General features: G+C 47.8%; 1 protein-coding gene and 1 long non-coding RNA gene across 3 annotated transcripts in view; one reads left to right on the top strand and one right to left on the bottom strand.

Annotated features, from left to right (window-relative positions):
- The window catches only part of sugct (succinyl-CoA:glutarate-CoA transferase), a 64,672-nt gene that overhangs the window by 4,104 nt on the left and 36,537 nt on the right, over positions 1-24,031 (top strand). For both annotated transcript variants that reach the window (XM_040003873.1, XM_040003872.1), the window contains exons 8-12: positions 958-1,101; positions 3,063-3,158; positions 9,270-9,341; positions 9,445-9,542; positions 12,572-12,674. In XM_040003873.1, coding sequence (XP_039859807.1) covers positions 958-1,101; positions 3,063-3,158; positions 9,270-9,341; positions 9,445-9,542; positions 12,572-12,674 — 513 coding nt within the window. The remainder of the gene's footprint in view (positions 1-957; positions 1,102-3,062; positions 3,159-9,269; positions 9,342-9,444; positions 9,543-12,571; positions 12,675-24,031) is intronic.
- LOC120716378 lies at positions 828-23,983 on the bottom strand. The gene is made up of 3 exons (XR_005691883.1): positions 23,973-23,983; positions 11,967-11,969; positions 828-928 (listed from the first exon to the last, which is right to left on the bottom strand). It is a non-coding gene; the product is annotated as an uncharacterized LOC120716378 (long non-coding RNA).

A 24,031-nucleotide genomic window follows, 5' to 3' on the forward strand; every position in this document is an offset into this window, starting at 1 on the left:
CTGTCAGACTCTGACTGATGTCTGGCTTCACTTTACAGAACTTTGAGACGCAGCTGTAGAAATATCAGCACGCAGGAAGTGCAGGAAGTGAACTTCAAATTAAATTGTTAAACATTTTCTTGGCTCGTCATCGTAGCTGAGAATGTAAACACTGTGAAACAGTCTTTAGGATGCAGTCATGAACGATGTGTCCACGAATCCCTGACGTGGATGTTGCTGTCCGGTCTGAGCAGGAAACCCAGTTTGTTCTGGCTTTCAAAATAAAAGCCAGGCACGTGAAACTTACGGTCATGAACAGATGAAGAATGTTGAAGCAGTTTAGAGTTCATCTTTGATTTACTAGTTACTGAATGAAACTTTATGTCCTCACAGTTCGACTCACCCCTCGTTTCTCTGTTTTCCTTCCAAGCAGCCAGAACTTCTTGTATTGTTTGAGTGGCTCCAGCTTCCTGAAGCTCCTTCAGAGTTCTTGTGTAAACATTGGCTGCTTCATGTCTCACCTTCAGTCCAGTCCTTGTACCCGAGCATTTTCCTCGAGGGACGACCAGTGTTGTGCACAGAACAGACACCAGGTTTAAATGTGACCTTTAGGCTCTTTACTCCCACACATCACTTGATCCTCTTTAGCAGAGTGAGGCCTGCAGACCTCTGACAGCCCTGTCCTACAGAAAGAGGCACAGATAGAAACAAACATGCTCACACCAAATGTTCAGCTTCAGGCTTGTTATTGTGCAAACTCAGCGTTCCTTATTTCCTGTGTTTGTACTTTCATACATACAATAATGAGACAGATTTCCTTAGTATATGAAACGAGGGGTGGCTCAAGACTTTTGCACAGGATTAATCTGGAATGAGTCCTTGTAAATCTCAGCACTGACAGGAAGTACTGACTCTGGCGCGTTCACAGCACGTCAGCTTTCTGGATCATCTCCCATAATCCTCTGTTTCTGCTGGCAGGGCGGCGACCCGGTGCGTCCGGGAGTCGCCATGACGGACTTGGCGACGGGGCTGTACGCACACGGAGCTGTCATGGCCGCCCTGCTGCAACGGCAGAAGACGGGCAGAGGAGTTCACATCGACTGCAACCTGCTGTCATCACAGGTAAAATCACCTGACGATGAGCCAATCAGCTCTCAGTATTCTCCACAGGTGCTGAAATGAATGCAGTGTAAGAGACGCCAGCAGACCAGCGGATACTCCAGGTGCTGGGAGGAAGTGATGTACAGGTGGGGGTGCTGCGACGCTCAGCTGGCAGCTGAAACCCACTCAGGTGACACACAAGCTCAGTCAGAGCCTCAGGACACATCAGCTGAGCAGACGCTCTTACCTGCAGCAGGTACGGCGCTGTGTTCAGGGTCAGCTGGTAAATGAAAGCGCTGAGGCTGGCTGATCGATGGAGTGTTTGTGACGGTGCAGATAAGCAGTCGCTGCAGCTGTGTGTGGAGCAGGAAGGTGGAGGCATTGGAACAAGCCTGTGATTTATCCTGATCAGTTTAAACAGACGCGTCAGTGTTTCTCTGACTGTTTAAATGAAGCGAGCGATTCTTAATCCTGCAACCACCCGGACTCCGAGACGGATGGGATCCCGCATCCCACTTGGACCCGGCACTGTGCGAGCCTCCCGGGGTGCGTTTGATTTGCAGTGTCAGGACGCGCTGCTTGTCTGACAGTGTTGCTTTTAAAGGCATGTTTTATGTTTTCTGCATTCTCATTTTTCACCTCTCTGGCTGGGAAAGGCGCTGCGATACGACCGAGTTCAGCTCGTTTCAGGACTTTATGATCCTGCAGAGAGTCTCAGTCTGCAGTTTAGAAACAAACACGCAGAAACAGCTGCTTCGGCCTGAAAGCGCTGGGCAGCTCAGCGGGGTCGTGTTTGGACAGAAAGGGACAGATGATGGGATGACATGTGGATAAAAGTTAACGTGTGTCTCGCTGAGTTTTGGTCCAGCATGCGGGACCGGAGCAGCGTCCGTGCTCCTCAGCACCGACCTGCCAAGAAGATTCATAAACGCCACCAACAAACACCAACCAGCATCCTGAGCTCCAACCTTTAAATTTAACCCATGAACAGAAATGTTACCTGAAGTCTGGACTCACGATGAAGGATGATGATGAATATGTCTGCATACACCAATCTGTAGCACGCCTCCTGTGATTGGTTAACAAGGCTGTGAGGTTCTGATCCTTGCGGTCGAGTCTTGGGGCTGCTACAAATAAAATACCCACAATCCCCCTCTTAAATCCCACTGCATTCCTGTCTGAAGTGCTGCGACCACAGGCACGCCGGCCGCAGTGCGAACAATGAGCGCGCACAGCGCTCTGATCCGAGTCCGTGTGGAGCGTGTGAGCGTCGGGGGGATGGAACCGCTACGAGCTGCCTGCAGGTCCCACAGAGCTTCAGGCGCAGGAGAGTCAAACAGTCTGAAGCTCAGCTTGAAGCAGTCGTGGTGAGTCAGAGGAAATCAGTGTCATGCAGAAGAATAGTTTGATATGAAGATAAAAACCTGTCAGCACCCTGACCCGGGGGGGGGTCATCCTTGAAGCTTCGTTTGTAGAAGAACAACAGAAACCGTCCACGAGCGTCTCTGCAGCGACTCGCTGCAGTTTGAGTCAGGTGATCGTGATGTGGCTGAAGTGCAGATTCTTTGATTCAAGTTGATGAAGGGAAATATTGAAGTAACCCTTCAGGTGTCTGTGAGCAGCACGCACACCTCACAGCATCATGTGACTCGCTGAGGCAGGCGTGTCGGTGAAGACGTTGGAGAAGCTTTAACCTCATCGTTACCTGCTGGTGAAATAAAGCTGACAGGGTCCAATAATTGTTTTATAAATTCATGACCCTGACTAACCGTGATGTTTCCAGACTCGGTGACCGTGTTAAACTCTGCAGCTTCATCACCATGTTTGTAAGTGTGATCCATGATGTGCCTTCATCACGCTGCTGATATTTGCAGCAGCTCTTCAGACGCAGTGAGCGGCTCGGTGTGCACGCTGAGGAGAGATCAGCTGTTAGCGCCCGTGTGACCGGGCTCAGGTGTAACTGCGGCCTCCCTCTCTCTCAGGTTTCCTGTCTCAGCCATATTGCTGCTAACTACCTGAATGCGGGGAAGGAGGCGAGGCGCTGGGGGACGGCCCACGAGAGCATCGTACCTTACCAGGTAACACCTTCAACTGGCCACTATCTAACAATAACTTTATTGATATCACGCCTGCAACACAGAGAAAAGACAGAAAAAACCTCAGGAAATATAACATTGAATCAACATTGTTAGATAATAAAAGAATAAAACGGTGACGTCAGGAAAACAGACGAAAACTGAAAAGTGATGCACGAATATTAAATAATGATGAGCTGATCTCAGCTGTGACGACGGCAGCAGAACAAAGGGTTGAACTTTATAATGTGGCCAGTCAGTCCTTTCTAATTAAACAGAGTTTAAGTGTCATTGTCATACTTACAGGTGGCTGCACTAGAATCAGGTTTCATAGGAAACAAAGGAGTAATTATGGTGTGATTTCCTGCTGATTCAGCAGAAACATGTTTCTCTGTCTTACATAGTAAGCATGTTGTAGTTCTCAGGGCCGTGTTGTGGTTTGACCTTTAACCTTTGCGAAAGGAGACACAGACTCTACTGTAGGAACATTTAAGAGCAGCACTTACATGTAGCTACAGTAGAGTCACAAACCAGAGTTTACCACAGACGTGTCCGCTCTTCTGTCACTGCGATGTTACGGTTTAACAGCGTTTAGCCTCTAAAACGCGCCTCAGCCGGATGATCGAAGCGCGTCATTGGTCGGCGAGCCGTGAGCCAGCTGACTGCGTGGCTCTTCTTCTCTGGTGTCTCTTTGAGCGTCTCTGCCAGCTGTAGTTCTGGTGTGTTTGACAGTTTCCCTCCAGGCTTGAGGAGACTCTGTGAGCTTGTTTGTTATTAACAGACTTTATTGCATCTGCGGGAGGAACACACGTCTCTGACGCCAGAAACTGCTTCAGACTAAGATGGGCTGAATTACACTTTCAGGGTCTCGGCGCACGCTCTGACCTCCCTCTCTCCGGCCACACCCTCCAGCTTTGTTGGTGCAGATTTACGGATCTGAGAGTTTTCTCAGAGCTTCTAACATCCAAATATACGAGTCTCAGGCGTGAGCGTTGTCAGAGGAAGAGCTGTTTGAGATCTGAGGAAGTCCTGAGAGTTGACGTCAAGAGAAGGACGGAGCAGGACGAGCTTTGAGCCATAAATCAGATGGACAATTATCAAACAATTAGAAGTGATTAGTGTCATCTTAAACGTTTTGTGTCACACTGCCGCCTGGGTGGAAGTGATTTCCAGTTCTCCTTAAACCAACCACACAGGCGGCTCTGCTCGTGTTGCACTTTTTGTCTTAAACCACTTTAAAGGTCACAAACGTCTCTTCGAGGCCATCGCGTTGGTTCTTGATATCAACAGAGTGTGTCCATCCTCCAGGCTGTCACTGTAACAAATGACAGTTTCTTTTCCTGATCACATTTGAAGGTTCATAAAAGCATGAGAGAGCAGAGTTAGAGCTGTTTCTCTTCTCCCTCGGCTTCTCTGTGGTGTCGTTAAATGTGAATTATCTGTTTCTGCAAGGTTCAAAGCGCTCGGGGTTTTGGCTGGATGGAAATCAGCAGATGCAGACTGAACACAAACCAACCCATGCAGGAAACCCTGATTAAAATATAAAACTAAATAAAGAGAAGCAGCAGCTGGAACCGCTCCTGCTTCACGGAGTTTCATATTGAACTGAAAACTGCTGTCAGGCAGCACAAAGTTGTTTCAGAGACTTTTAAAAATCATCTTTGAGCTGACAAGAATACTTAATGACGAGGTGGGCGTGGCAATGGGCAGATTTACAGGGAGGTTAAAGTAGATCCCGGATGAGCTCCCAAACTATGTTCTACATACTCCAACAGCATCAGCTCAGTCGGAGCATCTCCGATAATTAACCTGCTTGTAACCTGTAAGACCGGTCGGAGCGGGCACGCTCCGTTTTGCGTAACTATTTTTAAATCCCTGTACAACTGCAACCACGTGAGCTAACGCAATAATTTTAGTTGCATATGAAACCGGAGAAGTTGTACTTACATCTTATGCCATCAGCTTGTGCTCGGTCACGGTTTCCTTCCACATGTAGCTTTGCAAAAATGTCGTAAAAAGTATTTGCAGCAACAAAAACATAATATTCCAGAAACACGCTTTGCCGATCCGATCAGCTGTTCATAACACCTCCTACGTTGGAATAGACGTCAGCGCGAACTATCGCGTGTCCGGCATGACCTGCCCGAAACCGGAAGTGACATCATTTTCACGGAAAATGTAGTTTTTTACTTTCAGGGCCTTATAAGCCTATACTGGTGTTTTTATAAGTCATGCTTGACTTTTAGCTTTGCTGAATAGTTTCTGGGATGCTTAGAACTCAAACTGCACTGCTGGAAATAGTTTATTTTCATGCACACGCTGTTTTTTTGCAAATTAGCATTATAATATTTATTTTGGTTTTCCCTGCAGGACATAAAAATTGGTGTATCTCAAAAATAAAACTTTGAAGACACTCAAAATAAATTTCCTGTGGCTAGAAACTATTTTGTGCAACTTTTTTGTATTTACAGTTTTGAGGAATAAAACTGGAAATATATGCAAATAAAAAACAAAAATGATTTTCAATTTTTTTTGTAGTTTATTGCACTGTTTTGCAATTTATGTAGTTTCTATGAACTTAAAGCATAAATATTAATAAAATTTGGGCTATAATGGTTGTATTGATGTATAGCAACTTGAAATGCTCCCAAAAATGGCTCCACAGCATGTAAAATATAAAGATAAGCTCTGGCAGACTTGGCTCTGTGGTAGGTCATAAAGTAACGATGCGTTGACTTGGATCAGGCTCGTGTCTCTTTAACGTGTTGCAGTTCTTTGTATTGTTTTTGCTGTTTGACTACTTTTAAAAGTGTTTCTAAAACATGCCAGTTTTATTTTGTTTGCTTAGATTATTTTACTTTGCACGCAAAAACAAAATGATTTCACAAAAACTTATTAGCTTCCCTGATGCTAACGGTCAGCGGTGTGTCCTGTTTGCTGGGTAACAGCCTGCAGTTGTCTCCTGAGCGATCACACATCCTTCTATCTTCATCATTCCTCCCACCTCGATGAGATTCCCAGACACTGAATTGTCACCAGAACATACTGCCACCACTGTGCTTCACTGTGGGGATGCTCCTTTGGGTCGTAGCCCGTCTCCTTTCTCCAAACTCTGTGCACGAAGCTCTGCTTTCATCTGATCTGACCAAAGTACACTGCAGTCTGTAGAATCTGCATAGAGTCAGCATACCTCAGTGCGACATGCAGAAGTGGACTATTTCCCGGTCTGCAGCCTCTCAGTGCATCCCTGTGCGATTCCCGACTCGGCTGAGTCATCCACGAGTGTCTCTTCAGTGGTTCTGGGCTCTTTAGACTCACTCGTTTTGAAATCTTTGCTTGGTTCTGCCCGGTCTGTTCTCGGTGACCGTCTTTGGATTTCTTGATGATGCTTCCCTCTGCAGTCCTTCACACATGGAAAAGCCGAGACAACTTTGTATGTTTGTCTTTGTGAGCATTAAATTCTTCTAAAGTCTAAACTGATTTCTTTGGCATGAAGCTTCCTCAGTGACGGCTCAAACCCTGGCTGGGGTTTGTAAAACTGGAAGATAACCCTCAGATTTAACATTCAGCTGTAACTGAACCTGACCCCACGCTCGGACCCTGCTCGATCCAGCCACCTGAATCTTTAAAAGTCCTTAACTCTGATGTTTTCTTCATTTCGGGTTCCTGGAACTCATTTCAATAAAATGAACCATTAACTGTTATTACTGTCAGATAAGTAGAAATGAATAAATAAAGAACTTCTTCACATTCACTCGTGTTTTCTATCCGCCTTCAGTCTGCTTCACATTACTGACTCAGCCTGAGGGAGATGTTGCTGTTATTATGGAGGGTCATGACTCACATGTGGACGCGCGTGCACACACACACACACACACACACACACACACACACACACACACACACACACACACACACACACACACACACACACACACACACACACACACACACAGTGCGTGATGTTTTCTCCTTCCTCTGGCGGCTCGATTCTTGTGGTCACCATCTCTAACCAGCCGCAGCTTTATCGTCCGACACTGTTTTAATCCTCGTGTGAACCGGCTTACCCACAATGCAGCGTTCCCTCACCCTCCTCCCACCCCCAAAGCCGCCAGAGATGAAAGCGGAGCCGACGGGTTCTCCGGAGATCACGACAGTCGGAACAACAGAATTACTGGTGTTGTGGTTGCGGCTTTGCGAGGAAGATGTTAGAGCTGAAGAAGCCATCCGTTCCCCTGTCGACGCTTTTTAAGTTCACATCTGATTTCTGAGATGGTTCAATTTCAAAAAAACAGAGACATCCGCCGTGCCAGAGAGGAGACTTCAGAGGATCGGAGGTTGAACTCGGACGATAATCTGCCTGCAGACGAGTTGTCGGAGAAGCAGGACGTCCAGGACTACAGCTGCACTCAGAGCTACAGCGTGTCCACACTGTGGAATCCAATTCTGAATTTATACTTACATTTGTGTTAGGATAAAACTTCAAACAATGAAAACAAGACCGCACATGAGAGAAACTTCTAATAAATTCTAGTTCACACAGACATGTTAAAGCACCATTTCTTACAGATAATCGATAAATACCAAAGTCAAAGGCGCTCAGACAAACATCGGCTGTCCCGGCTGGAGAGATGCACAGACATGATGCACTGGGCTGTGAAATAAACCGAACCCACCGTGCTGGTTCAACACGGACCAATCCAAACCTGGGTGATGTTGACTCAGCACGCTGGATGGTGCTAGCAACCCCATCAGTTTCTTTTTGCCAATTAGCCTTGGAGACCACATGCGGTAGCATCTACCTGTCAGTCAAAGACAGGTAGATGCTCCAACGTTTTAAGGGGACTGGCTCACTGCCGGAGCCTCTGGTGGACATCAGGGGAACTGCAGTGTTTGGCACATGTGCAGTAGATGAAAGCAGCGACTGTGGAACATCAGGAAATGTCCTGTGAAACTAAAACTAGCAGCTGGAGGAGCCTAAAAATTAAAAAATGTAAATATGTGAAGGTCAGCAGCTTCAGGTCTGCAGCCAGCAGGGGGCAGAAGCCGCCCGCTGCGACCTCTCTGAGGACTGTTTGAGGTTTTGTGGGTGAATGTCCCATCGCAGCCCCGTGTGGACTGCATTACCCACAATTCCCTGGAGGGTGAGATGAAACCGAAGCAGCAGTGTGACTGAGGGGTTAGTGGTCTGAATGCACACACAGCGCAGCGGGACGTGGCCGCCGCCGAGTGTGTGCGCTGTGATGTATGACAGCTGCTCTGCTGCTGCTTTCATGTGGTGAAGAGTTTTTATTACAGGCACTTCAGTGAGCGAGGAAGAGGAGGAGAAGATGAGCGGGGAGATTAGAGGAGGAGGAAGGCCTCCATCGGCTGGCCTTTTGAGGAGGTTTCCTCTGGTGGGCTTCGGGTTATTAACGCTGATCCTTCATGATCTCACCACCTTTTATTTAATCAGAGTAAATTTCATATCTACCTGCTGGGAAGCATCGACTTAATGAAAATGATTTTATTCCCCACAGTCGGCAGCACAAAGTCAGCGTCTGCTGCCTCAGAACTTCCTAAAGTCCTGGGAAGTTGTTCTACCGGAGTCCTGAAACTTATTTCTTTGATCGTGTGTTAGTGTATCGAGTTTCTGCTCTTCTCTCGTGCTCTGCCATCTGCAGCACAACACAAACATGTTGCACTGCAGTGAAAAAAACCTGACCTGAAGCACATCGATGTAGTTGTTAAAGTCCAGCTCAGTCAGCCAGGCTGTCCCAGCGTCTTTTCACTTTGAACCTGTGAAAAACAAAAGCTGAGCAGACGTGAAGTCGGAGGTGTCCCATCAGCTTTAAGGCGGTGCCCACATCACTCATGCAGTAACCTGTGAAGAGATGGAGGGGAGCGCGTTCAACTTCTGCACAAGAGAAAACACGTTCATATTTATGTTGGAGGAAGTCTAGCTGCAGTAATATTCATGCTTCATCATTTTGGATTATACACAAGCTGAGCAGAGGTATGGACGTGAATGTAAGAGCCTGTCAGAGGTTAGACGTGTGCGGTTGTGAGCGTGCTGTCAGAGGTTTCTATCAAACTGAAACGTCGCTGTGTTCATGTTGTGTGTTTTTCTTTCAGGGCTTCAAAACCAAAGACGGGCACATCGTTGTGGCTGCGGGCAATGAAAAGCAGTTTGTCCGAGTCTGCCAGGTGAGTCCGTTTACCTGTACGGACACAGACATGCTACCACGGAAACAGCTGGCTTGAAGAATGTTTCTCCCACTCACTCTCTGCTGTCTGTGGAAATCTGCAGGTCATGGAGCTGACGGAGCTGACGGAGGAGCCCAAGTACAAAACCAACAAGCTGAGAGTCGAGAACCGCAAACAGCTGCTGCACACACTGTCACAGAGGTACACACACACACACACACACTGTCACAGAGGTACACACACGCACACACTGTCACAGAGAATAGAATAGAATAGAATAGAATTCAACTTTATTGTCATTGCACATGCACAGGTACAGGGCAACGAAATGCAGTTTGCATCCATCCAGAAGTGCTTTAGTGATATAGATATATTACAATATATATTAGCAATAATATAGATATGTGAGTATATTACAGAAATGGGTCTATTATGGTATGTTATAATGTACACGGTATGAAGTATGTTGTGAATATTCTATAACTATAAGTATGTACAGGCTGTAGTGAGTACAAGCTATGAACAGGATATGAACAGGATATAAATATGAAAAACTATACAGAATATGAAATAAATAACTTTACAGAATCTGGGATATACAGCTATACAGAAATGGGAACTATGCAAGTTGTAAACAGTTGTAGGATTAAAGATTATCGAATGTACAGAATGATTATTTACACAGAGCTATACAGTAGTGCAGTTAAGATAAGTGAGGGTGTAGATAGTTTCTACAGAGGCTATATAAAGTGCTAGTGGTTGTGAGTGGTGGTTCAGTCCATGTTATTATTGTGTGTTTGAGGGTACAGTTGTCCATTGTGGGTGTGTGTATGTTCAGTCCATGAGTTTAACGTGGGTCAGATGTCAGGAGGCAGAGTTCAGGAGTCTGACAGCTGTGGGGAAGAAGCTGTTCCGGTACCTGGTGGTCTTAGTCCGGAGGCTCCTGTGGCGCCTCCCAGAGGGCAGGAGGGTGAAGAGTCCATGCGATGGGTGACTGGGGTCTTTGATGATTTTCCCAGCCCTTTTCAGACACCGCTTCCTGTAGATGTCTTTTATGGCAGGAAGTGGTGCTCCGGCGATGCGCTGGGCAGTTTTCACGACCCTCTGCAACGCCTTCCGGTCCGAGGCAGAGCAGTTCCCGTACCAGACTGTTATACAGTTGGTCAGGATGCTCTCGATGGTGCAGCGATAGAAGTTTACCAGGATGTCTGAGGACAGGTGGTTCTTCCTCAGAGTCCTCAAGAAGAAGAGGCGCTGGTGAGCCTTCTTGACCAGCTTGGAGCAGTTGGTCGTCCAGGTGAGATCCTCGGAGATGTGGACTCCCAGGAACTTGAAGCTGCTCACACGCTCCACAGCCGTCCCCTTAATGTGGATGGGTGGATGTGGGTCAGCATTCCTCCTGTAGTCCACGATGAGCTCCTTGGTCTTCTCGGTGTTAAGCAGCAGGTTGTTTGTGTCGCACCACTCAGCCAGACGATCCACCTCCTCCCTGTAGGCGGCCTCATCGTTGTCACTGATGAGGCCAATCACCGTAGTGTCATCTGCAAACTTAATGATGGTGTTGGAACCATCAGCAGGTCTGCAGTCGTGGGTGAAGAGGGAGTAGAGGAAAGGGCTCATCACACAGCCTTGTGGTACACCGGTGTTCATCGTGATGGTAGATGAGCAGCGGTTATCCAGCCGGACGTGTTGGGGGCGGTTGGTCAGGAAGTCCAGTAACCATTTGCAGATGAGGGAACTGATGCCCAGGTCTGTCAGTTTCCTGATGAGTTGTGAGGGGAGGATTGTATTGAATGCTGAACTGAAGTCTATAAACAGCATTCTGGCGTAGGTGTTGTTGTTGTCCAGGTGTGAGAGGACAGAGTGCAGTGCGATGGAGACTGCATCCTCTGTGCTCCTGTTCTGGCGGTATGCGAATTGGTGGGGGTCCAGGGTGGGGGGGAGACAGGATTTGAAGTGTGCTAGGACCAGTCGCTCTAAGCACAAGAGGTACACACACACACACACACACACACACACACACTGTCACAGAGGTACACACACACACACACTGTCACAGAGGTACAAACACACATGCACTGTCACAGAGGTACACACACACACACGCACTGTCACAGAGGCACACACACACACACTGTCACAGAGGTACACACACACACACACACACACACGCACTGTCACAGAGGTACACACACACACACACACACTGTCACAGAGGTACACACACACACACACACACACACGCACTGTCACAGAGGTACACACACACACACACACACACACACGCACTGTCACAGAGGTACACACACACACACACACTGTCACAGAGGTACACACACGCGCACACACACACTGTCACAGAGGTACAAACACACATGCACTGTCACAGAGGTACACACACACACACGCACTGTCACAGAGGCACACACACACACACTGTCACAGAGGTACACACACACACACACACACACGCACTGTCACAGAGGTACACACACACACACGCACTGTCACAGAGGTACACACACACACACGCACTGTCACAGAGGTACACACACGCGCACTGTCACAGAGGTACACACACACACACACACAGGCACACTGTCACAGAGGTACACACACACACACGCACTGTCACAGAGGTACACACGCACACTGTCACAGAGGTACCACACGCACACTGTCACAGAGGTACACACACACACACGCACACTGTCACAGAGGTACACACACACACACACACACACTGTCACAGAGGTACACACGCACACGCACACACTGTCACAGAGGTACACACGCACACACACACACACACACACACGCACACACTGTCACAGAGGTACACACGCACACACACGCACACACTGTCACAGTTACACACGCACACACGCACACACACGCACACACTGTCACAGAGGTACACACACACACACACACACACACACACTGTCACAGAGGTGCACACACACACACACACACACACACACACACACACACACACACACACACACACACACACACTGTCACAGAGGTACACACACACTGGGAGGTGTCTGTCAGGTGTCTCTTCCTGTTGAAAAAGAGTTCTTCTTCCACGTGGTTGCCAAGTTGTTCACTGTCATCATCATCGGGAGCCCTGAGGTCCTTCATTAGAACAGTGATGAAGAGACAGGACAGTTTGACCAATCAGAACATGTTTTAGGTAAACGTTATCCTCTTCATCTGTCTGTCAGGTTCCTGCAGGAGACCACGGCTGATTGGCTGAAGAAGTTCAAGGGCTCAGGTGTTCCAGTTGGGCCAATCAACAGCATTCAAGAAGTGTTCTCCGAGCCACAGGTCAGTGACGACACTCATCCTCCGTCTGTGGTTGAGTGGAGTAGGGCTGGGCAATATGGCCTAAAATCCATATCACGGTATAATATGAAGCATGTGCTGTAACAATATATATCGCGATATATTCTTTTCTTCTGTGTAACATATTTAACACACTATAAGGCACACTTAAAATCCTTTAATTTTCTCAAAAATCGACAGAGCGCCTTATGTATGAATTCTGGTTGTGCTTACTGACCTCGAACCGATTTTATGTGCTACACGGCGCTCACAAATCTGTCAAGAAATGTTTACGACTTTGCTAAGCTACGAAGCCGCACCGCTTGATGGATTGTTGGACCATTACAGCTACCATAGTCAGGAGCCTTGCAGAGTAATCTGGGTCCTAAACTCCGTCTTCTTCAGGTCCCAAAGCCAAACGAACACTGCAGCATCACTGAGAGTTAAAAACTGTCTAAATTCTTTCATCTTTAATAAAATGATCAGCGTTGCAGCTTTACCAGGTGTAACTATTAAGTTTAAGATCCAGGCATCCATGAAAACAGGATTCATTAAATTTAACGGAGTTAGAAGTTAGCAGGAAGTTAGCTCGCTAGCTTCCACCTAAACATGATATAACATGTTCTGACTGAGAGATTTCTGAAACAATTCAAACGTACAGCTCTGCTATCACTTCAAACATGAATGAAGACAGAAAACTAAACAGCAGTGACGTTTGTAGGGTTACTGAAGTTGGGCTAGCTGGTAGATAATGATGTGCTACGTGAGCGCTAGCTACACAGCTATGTTAGCATAATAAACACAGTGAAGCTGGAGGATGAACGCTAACTTTTTTCCACTCGATAAAAGTTAACGTGAAGGTTCCTGATGGTTAGAGACAAATGCAATCGCATGGCAGGATGCTGTAAACGGACCAAACTTCAGTCAGGAGAACAACTGAGATAATCCATCCACAATACGAGGTTAGTCATTCATATACTGCAACAACACGGGAATAGAGCAGCTGTGTTAGAATACAGCATTAATGAATCAATGGTACAGAAGTGGAGGAAGCGCAGTTTCTGGCTTTCCTCATATTCCAAAACGTGCTTCGTCTCTTTGCTTTTACTGTCGCCTGGCAGCATGTACAGATGATATTGTTTGCAGCTGCTGCAATGCTTTTGATCGAAACAGGCGCAGCTTGATGACGCCATCAACATGCGCTATCGCGGTAGAGCGGTATAGTCAAAATCTCTACCGTTGGCCAAATTCACACTGTTGATACCGCCCACCCCGCATGGAGGCTGGAGCGGATCAGATGAGTCAGGTTCAGCTCACACAGAGACGATTATCACGCGTGAGCGACTACCAGCATGGACCCACGGGCCGCTGATAAAGATGTGAGGTGTAGCACGTGATACGGCATGTGTCAGTATGAGTGCGTGAGTGTGTCTTGTGCAAACATGAATACCTTGAGCAGGTATGGCGATTGTTTCAGCTGATTGAATGATCAATATCTACAAACATCTGGCTATGATTAAGCTCCAGCTGTTCCTCCAGGGCAGTGCAGACTCAGTGTCTGTGAGGGTCACCTGAATGCTGTAGAGCACCTGTGTGTGTGTGTGTGTGTGTGTGTGTGTGTGTGTGTGTGTGTGTGTGTGTGATGGATGCTCAACTGTCTCCATATGAATTAAAAACACATTAGTCACAGATTACACAACTCAGCCTGTTACACACACACACACACAGCTCCAGGCTGGTGTGTGTGTGTGTGTGTGTGTGTGTGTGTGTGTATAGAAGTGACAGAAACACGAATGGCATGAATCACTCTTTATGTCTTTTTTTTGTCTGTAAAATCAAAACAATCACCTTGATTAGTCAAACAGTTTCCACTGTCATCCAATCATATGTGAGAATTGGGCATCTGCCCCTGCCCTGTAGCCCCGCCCCCTGCCTGTGAGTCTTTGTTTTCTGGTTGTGAATCAGAGCAGGCGCTGACTTCGCGCCTGAATGAATCGTGTCCGTTTGCTCGATGGCGATTGGGTGAAACGCTCTACCTTAAACAAATGTGACTCCGCCTCCTCCTTCTAGCAGACAGAATTCTGCAAACTGATTGATAAATATTGGGAGACGGTGTAGCACACGTCAGCAGGTTCAGGGGGTTGTTTTACTCTCTGGACCTGTTTGTGATGCTTTCGTCAGGCGACCTGACTTTGGTGAGTTCAGGTGAGCCTCGGTGCTGGAGGCTGCTCTGCACTGATCTTTGTGTTTTGGAATGAAGACACACCCTGATTGTAGGAACCTTGTTCATAGGTAAAGGGAAGGTGGAACAGTGTGCGATGGAGTCAGTGATGCATTGTAGCTGTTGTTGCCCTCACCTGTGATATAAGCAGCATGAAGATAAGATAACCTTTATTAGTCCCACACGTGGGAAGTTTGTTTTGTCACAGCAGGAAGTGGACAGTGCAAAAGTTATGAAGCAAAAATTAGAATATAATAAGAATAAATACAGTACACACCTGTACAGGATGAATGAAGCGTGTGTAGCTCAGCGATGAGCTGATGACCAGCACAGGCTGGACCGAGTATGGATGCATGTTTGAGTTGAAATAAAACACAGTACAAATTTGTAGCACAACTTCATCTTCATCATAGAGAAGATGATGTCGCCCTCCCTGAGACGCTGATTAAATTCCAGCTGTAACAAAAGCTAACAATATCAAACATCGTTATAAAAACAGGCTGTGAGGCTTGAAAAGATCCTGAGACGCTTTCACAGACACGAGAAGAGACGTGAGGATCAAAAGCATGAAGAGAGGAAGAAAAGGTGGCGTGCAGTACCGCTAACACGTGTCGGCTGGAGCGTGCTTATCGTGAAGATCGCGCACGAGACGAACACGTGACTTCAGCCGTCCTTTCGTCTGCTGTCGCTCAACTTTATCTGAATGTGTGTTTGTGTGTTTTCAGGACAACAGCTCCCATCACCACCTGGCATGGCCCGTCTTATAAAAGCTATGACTCAGAGAGTGTGTGTGTGTGTGTGTGTGTGTGTGTGTGTGTGTGTGCGTGTGTGTGTGTGCGTGTGTGTGTGTGTGTGTGTGTGTGTGTGTGTGCGTGTGTGTGTGTGTCCAAAGTTACTTGAAAACAAGTTGCAGACTCAGAGAGGCAGATGGGCTGGTCTGAGACACACACACACGCACACATACTCACAGACACACACCTGTGAGCACTGTCTGATGGTGCAGATGTTTCCACACATCTGGGACCAACAGCAGCTGTGAAGCTGTGGTCATGTGACTCGTTGCTCGTTTTGCCCGCTCTCCTGCAGGTGATGCCGTCGTGACACTAAATGTGTTCGTGCTGCGTCGCTGTCGGGGTGACTGAACGCCGCGATGAACCGAGCTGCAGCTCTGCTTGCTTTGCTGCGACGCAGCTCGGTCAGATCATCCTGGTCTCTGCTTCCATTGCTGTGCTGATGATACACAGCTTCATCACCTGTGCATGTGGAGCAGAGCTCTGGGCTGTGGGTGGAGTTTACTCCCTGACGTGGACCCAGAGGTTTGCAGCCTGAGAGCCGTGCTGGACTCGTCACTTTATTCCAGGCTTACATCACATCTGTCACCAGAGCAGCTTCCTTCCAGCTCATCTTTGGCCCTTTAGCACCGCCCGTCTGAATTACAGCAGTGGATCATGTTCAGGAGCCCTGGAAGTCCAGAACTCCGCCCTCAGCTTCTAACATAAGGCTGGGAACATCTCGCCATCATAACATCCTGTGAGGTCACGCCTCGCTTACAGGATGCTTCTCCTAACTTCTCATAAGTCCATCTGGCCTCGTCCACACAGACGGCTTGACCCTCGGACGCCGTGGTCCTCAGTCACGACTCTGCTTTCCGTCCCTCACACCAACCTTCGTACCTGGTCCAGGTGTAGCTCATGAACCAATCAGCCCCTGCAGGACAGAGCAGAGCTGTGAATATGAAGCTAATGAAGAGGCGCTTTAACCGTGTCCAGCAGGGGGCGCTGGAGAGTGAGCCTGTTGCTGTCTGTTAACCGTGTCCTGATAGGTTTACGGTCTCAGATGGGTCTGATTGGACAAAGTCGTCATGTGTGTGTCTGCAGTTCTGGCTGGTGTACTGGGACCAGTTAGGACTGTCACTGGGATTCTGAATATCAGCTGATGGGTGAGGTTCCTGCGCAGAAGGCCACGGTGGTCCAGCTGGCGACGATAACGTAAATCCTCGTATTGATCCTTAAATCGCTATCCCCGCAGTGCCACCGGCTGCAGGTCGCTGCGGGCGCCGCCTCAGAGGCGAGCGTGCCGACAGCAGCTCCTCGCTCGTTTATTTTGCTTTCCATAATTGCTACATCTCTCTCGCAGTAAATGTTTCCCACATGATGGCTGCAATTACAAAAAAAAAGCTTTTTCAGACTGCAGCTGAAAGCGGCTCAGCGGATTCAGTTTCCCGCGCCGCTGTTTACATGGCCGCCGCTGTTTTGCCCGGCGTGCCTTCATTAGCATCCATTTGCAGGCTGTAAACAGATGGAACCACATCAGATCTCCCGTCTGCCGGGCCGTAGATCATGGAGCAGTTAAGTGGGCAAAAGTGGATCGTGGGTTTGTTTTCATTCGGATGTTTCCTGGTTCTTACTCTGGATTTAAAGTTTCCACGAGCTACGAGGTTTACACAGACCGGCCTTTGAAGCAAACGTGGACGTCAGAGTGTGATGGATGTTCCTCCGCTGATGAGCGCGAACATGTGAGAGGCCGGTCGGGAGGGTCGGCGGCTCCTCCGGTCCGTCCATGAGATTATTTGATTTTATCAGGACAGGTCGTTGGGACAAAAGTGAATTCATGAAATATTTAGGCGTATGAATAAAGGGTAAAAAGTCTAGTTAAGCCCCGCCCCCAGCTCGCCCTGCCTGTCAGGTTCGATGCATCCCGCGTGGAGCCTTTGGGAGTGAATGATTTATGGATTTAGACGTTCTTCAGCATGAGTTTTGTGCTCGTGAGCTTTGGACAGTGTGAGCTGCTCTGCTTCGCTGTGAAGCTGAACGCTCGCTCGGTGGTTTGCAACATGCAGCACACACGTTACATGTACAGGACACGAGGTCGCTGTAATGTGTCTGTGTGTGGGAGAAAGTCCAGGGAGATCAATACGCCACAGAAAATAGATCCGTTCTAAAAAAAAAGCCTCTAAATTAAAAATAACAGTGAGATGTGTTATTTATATTTATCTAATAAAACAGATTTATTTGGCTCTGACATATTTTAATTTACTTCATTTATTATTGATTATTATTGTTAATATTATCTAATATTGTTAGTTGATTATTTATTTAAATACTCGTTCATCTTTGCTTTGTTCTTCTGCTTCGTGAGGCTGGTTTCATTTGTCTTGTCAGCCTTTCGGCTCCGTTGCAGGAAACGGGAACATTTATTTAAAACAGAAATATAAAAACGAACATGTTTGAAGAGTTAAATGAAGAAATGCTGCATGGGTGTACAATAACACAAGATTAAATGCATAAATCTAAAAATAATAACTAGTTTTGGTAAAATAGAGGAAAAAATGCAGAAACAGACTCAGATTGTCACAGAAACACGAGTCATCCTGCATTTTATGTTTTCATCGTGTTGTGATGATCCTGACGCAGGTGTTGCTGCTGCGCTGCTGCTGCGCTGCTGCTGCGCTCTGACGGTGGCCCACCCGAGGACACGCTGTGTGAAACACGAGTGTATGTTAACATTAACGACTCGTTAACTGATTCTGAGCTGAAAGAACAGAAAGTAGAGACGCTGTGAGGGTCAAAGTTCAGTTTGTGGTGCAGGTGAATCCCACGACATCAGACTGGACCAAGTGGGTGGTTAAAGCGTGGATACTGAGCTCAGAGCAGACGCTTGTGTGGCTGCTGAGGGCTGGCGCAGGGAGACTGAACACAATTAAAGTTCAGTTAGTCTCCCATGTTGGTGTGTTTACCATATCTGACTGTAATCATAATCAGAGTGCCGGGATTTATCACCCGCTCTGCATGATAATGTCTTCGTTCTGGAACTGATTTCTCCTCCAGCTTCCAGCGAGGAGCTGGATGAACCTGACTGTAAGGCTGTATGTGAGGGAAACCAGCAGCCATCCCATAATCCCATTAAAGAAGAAGATGAGTCCACTGTAGAGCTGCTGCTTGGTCCACACAGCAGCTCCTCATCAGGATGGTCAGAGGTCATCATCCCAAACCTGGAAGTGATCGGGAAAGACGCTCGGCGCTGGTGGACGGCCTCTCGCTCGCCCATCTGTCTCACCGCCTCTCTGTTCGTCGAGCTTTGAAGGCGCATGATGATGATGATGATGATGGTTCCTCACTGTGCCTGTCCTGGATCACGGTACAGGTTCATGTTCTCACTTACTTTGATGGAAAAATCAATCTGGTCTTAGGAGGTCAAGGGTCAATGCTGCCTAATCCTTGAATATGAGGAACAGCTGAGTTTGTGTTCAGGCCAGTGTGCTCAGTGATGTCACTAAAGATTTCTGACATCATAAAGGGCTTTTTGCATTTCTTTTTGGGCTTCTTAGCTGCACCGTCTGCTGGAGTCTCTGCAGGAACCAAAGCTCCACGCTCTCATTTCTTTCTTTTGATCTTATGAATGAATTTTGTCCACAAACAGGAAAAAGTTTTGTTTATTGAATAGTTTAAAGGTGCTGAAAGCTCACACAGATGGAGGAACAGGTGGGATTCATCAGCAGATCTATGAGAAGTGCTTAAATGAGATCGATGAACCTGAGTGGAACAAATCTGATGATGTGACATCAGCTGACAGTCCTTTCAGTTTATTCTCTTCATCATTTCTCTGTTTGAGTCCAGGCTGTGATGTAAATGGTCTCTGTTTGTATAGCTTTACTAGTCCCTAAGGACCCCAAAACGCTTTACACATTCAGTCATCCACCCATTCACACACACATTCACACACTGGTGATGGCAGCTACATCGTAGCCACTGCCGGACACTGGTGCCACTGGGCCCTCTGACCACCCCCAGTAGGCAACGGGTGAAGCGTCTTGCCCAAGGACACAACGACCGAGACTGTCGGAGCCGGGGCTCGAACCGGCAACCTTCCGATTACAAGACGAACTCTCTCTCGTTCCCTTATAAACTCATATTTTGGCGTCTTGGAGTCCTCACGGTCATCTTTACCTCCTCATGGTCTCTGTGTCTGCCCTCCTGTTGCTCGCCCTCGTCCCCCCCCTCCCCCCGGAGGCCGACACTCACCGACCTTGTTTTTATGACTGCAGACCCTCCGGCCATGTATCGGTCATGCTGTCTGGGCAGCGTCCAGGTCCTGCAGAAAACATCCAGCTAAATATGGCTTTAATATCCTGACTACTGGAGGTGCGCTTGATTTATCCCAGCTGAAACCTAAACAGCCTCTGAAGTGGATACCTAACATGTAAGATCAGATAAATGAGCCCCTCCTCAGGCTGAAACCACCCACCTCTGGCAGCACCACGTTTTACTCTCCCCTTCACTAAACAGAGCCTCACAGACTTTACCCTCCAGCCCCATCCACCTACAGTCCTACAGCCTGGGAATTGAACCCTAACATTAGTGACTTGCTCATGTTGCTGCATTGTTCATGCTTCTGTTTGGGAAACAGTCTGATACTGCAGGAGCTGTCAGTTCTGAAGCACAGCCTCTGTAGCTTTGGCTGCTGTCCTGATTTATTGGCTTAAACAGGAAATGAAACTTTACCTTTGGGATGTTCGTACTCTTGGTGGAACTCAGAGATTTGGACTCCCAGGCTAAGCAGCCCTGCTCCCTTTACCTTGCCCTGCTTTGTAAAGCTACCCCCTGAGTGAGTACAAGCTTTGATCAAAGGAAACAGCTTCCACAGCCACGACGGACTGTAACTGAAACATTTAACTCCACTGTCTCTGGGTTTACACCGACTCTGGGGAAGAGAACTCAAACAACGCAGTGTTATCTGCTCTGGCTGATGTCACTGCTTTGCTCCTCCACAGTAGCAGAGCCTCCGTCGGCGCCTTAACCTGTAATGGTTTGATCAGAAGAAATGCAAAGTTTCATCTCCTGTTAGTTTCAAGAATCCAGTTGTTGGATGCTTTTTGCCACAAACGTTCAGCACTAACAGCCAACGTACCGACGTCAGGCTGAATTAGTTACAGTAACTTTTCTGAACTTGTGATTTTTCGTACCTTTCTGCAGGACACGTCCTGTCGTTGAATCTAACATCTCAGCAGCCAACAGTCACAACCAGCTTCTCCTGCGTTGGCAGAGTCTCAGTTTGTGGGTCTTTTCATGAAAAAGGTTTGTGCAGGGAGACAAACAGTGATCTACAGCTGTTGGTGTGTTTTTGGTGAAGGACTGAGCTGAATCTTGGCAGGTTAAACAGACAGTGGTGCCTGTTGACAACTTGCTTGATGGAACATGATCCTGAACCCCGTCAGGTCTGAGTGATAACCAGACTTTTTACACATGTGAATCCTTTCTGGGACTCTTCCTCGCTCAGTTGTTCACTGACGATGACGATGAAGCAGCTCTGGGAAACTGAACCTCTGATGCTTTTAACGTGTTTCTCTTGGGAAGCGGAGCTCGGAGCCTTAACCCTGGATGGGAGGGATAAACTCTCCACGGTGTTGTCAGGCCAACCTTAAACAGCGCAGTTTTAATTACTCGCTCTGGCACTGAGCTACAAGAGTTTATCTTTTAATTCATTCCTTTGCTCCATTTTGTGGTTGAAATGCAGTGTTTCTGTCATCTTTAAAGCTCTGCATGTCTTTGTTTGGACATGAGTTCCCCAAATAAGTTTTATTACTGTCTGGAAATTGTCAAATAATGCCATAAAAAATGCTGCAGAAGAAGTCGCTCTTCCAGTGAACATTCCTGGGAAACGGGCTGAACTGAAGGTTGGAAGAATTAAAGGTGTGAGGACAGACGGAGAGCTTCCTCTGACGTCACGTCAAACCTTCAGCATCTCCAGCTGCCAGGTGTTGGACATGAAGGTGAAATAAGAGATAATAATGTCAGAGTTTGTTCGTATTTATGAGTATATCTGTTTCTGGGATGGATGGATCAAAGCGTGGAGAGACCTGCAGGCCCTGATCTAGTTTACCTTAGAGAGCTACGCTCAGACACATTTATGGGAGAGGCTGTGTGAACTGAGTGGATTAAATAAGGCTGGAAAATACCTGAAAGTAGAGTCACAACGATGCTCGATCACTTTCTACAGAGTCTGATGTATGAAGTGGAAACAGCTGAAACCTGTTTCCGCTCATCTGTTTATGCAAAGTGCTGTTACATCACGCTTTTATGGTCATATCACATCACCTCGGTGACCAGGAGATAGCAAAGATGCAGGGAGAAAGTCTGAGAGAGCAGTGAGCAGGAAGTTTGTCGTGAGTTTGTTTCAGGATGAAATTCATTTAAAGTCTCGCCGCTCTCGAGGCTTCCTCCAGGTCACGCAGACCTGCCCGTCAGTTCCCAGATAACCCGGATAAGCCGCAGGCTGACAGCTGAACGCGGCTCGGGGGAAATATATTTCTGCTCTGGATGATCGGTGGGCTGATGTGATGAATGTGTGGGGAGGATTTCACTTTCCACCAGCTCAAAAAACCCCAGTTAATAGTTCCAGTAACAGCCAATCACGTCGAGCTTTTGTTGCTGTGTCCGTTACTGATGTCAGACTCTGTCAGGTAGGCTGTTTTGGTGTGTTTGGAACTTTTACGGATGTTTCCATGTTCATGTCTGTACGTACAGGAAGTGCACCGTCTTTTGTTTTCACTTACTGTACCTGATGAGACGAGCTCTGAGCGCGCTCCTGCTGTTGGTGTGAAGCGCCCGCTCAGGGCGTGGCCCGCTCCGAGGACAGCGGCAGGTGGGGAGCGTGACTGGATGGTACACCTGTCAGACTGTGGTGCAGCTGTCCTCAGGTGAGCTCGAGTAGACAGAAACCTGTCAGGAAGCAGAAAGCGACGAGCTTGCAGAGGCTCGTGATCCTCATGATTGTGACTTTTTTAAGTCTGAGGTGTCGGGTGAGTGACCCCGGGCTTCACTGACCTGTGGCGTCCAGGCGTTCACAGCGACGTCGGCTCTTTGTATCTTTGTGGTTCACCTGCTGATTGCAGGTCAGTTTGACCCTGCTGCTGAGGAGCTGTTGCAGCAGTCCTGCTGCTCAGTGTGAGAGGAACCCAACGCCCACACGTGTGGCCACGCGCTCGGCTCACGAGCCGATCTGTGTGCTTCTGATGATGATGTTGGAGCTCCGCAGGTCTCTGGTTGATGATCACATGATCAGCTGTCCTCAGACTGAGGATGATGGTATTTCCACTCTAACTGGTCAGTGACCAGCTGGTCCATAGGCCTGTGTGACCTGTGAGGCTGAGATGACATGAAGCCCTGTGTTTTACATTCATCTTGTCTCACAGTTGTGTGTTATTTCCTACTAAACACCGAGTTTAAACTCTCAGCTTCTGAAGTGGAGCTAATGTTGCTTTGTGGAAACTGATCCTAGATTAACAGCTGAGGTCCGCCTGCCTTCAGCCTGGAGCTGAGCTGGGTGTGAGTTACTCTCTGCACGCTGTCAGACTCATGTACACGTTATTTCCCTTCCTGTAACTTTCCTCCGTGTTTTGTTTTTGAGTTTAACATCAGCCTGAGTTTGGAGATTTGACTCATTTCGATGTGAATACCAGATGGTTTGCTTCAGCTCGGTAAACAGACGTGATGCTCCTGTAGCTCGGTGACGTCAGCACAGCTTCGTGTGTCCTCTCAGGGGCTTTTAGGTGGTTTGGAAGACGCTCGCCCGTCCTCCTCCTCTGCTCCCAAACGTATTTTTTTAGCAGATAAATCGTGTGTCTCACGATGAATCGCTGTTATCAGAGGCAGCGCTGAGTCAGCAGGGAGAGCTTCTCTCTGCTGCGAGTCCTGAGTAAGCGCACGTGTAGCTGCACGCTGCGGGCTTCGGTCGTAACTTCCTGCTCCGGAGGATGTTATCTGTCTGCTCCTGGGTGATACATCACAGATTATGGAGAAAAACCAAACTGACTGGCTTAACAAGGACAACGCGACCCAGACGTGGGAGAACGCCGACCTTCATCCGTGCATTTACAGTAAAGACGACTGAGACAAGTGTTCTTCATTAAAACTCCTGTTTGTGTAAATCGGATGCAGCTGGACTTGTTACACAACGACGACATTTGATTGATTTTAATGATGGAATAATTCCTCCAGCTCCGAGCACAGAGAGCGTTTAGCCTCCAACGTGTCAGAGGGAGGTGTTTCCCCGCCCTCGTCTTCATGCGCAGAGGGCTGAACGCGACGGCGGCGTGGCTCGGCGGCGTGGCTTGGCGTCCTGCTTCTCCTATGGCGCTCGC

Source organism: Simochromis diagramma, unplaced genomic scaffold (genome assembly GCF_900408965.1).
Source record: "Simochromis diagramma unplaced genomic scaffold, fSimDia1.1 OVJJ01000367.1, whole genome shotgun sequence".
Taxonomy (NCBI): Eukaryota; Metazoa; Chordata; class Actinopteri; order Cichliformes; family Cichlidae; genus Simochromis; species Simochromis diagramma.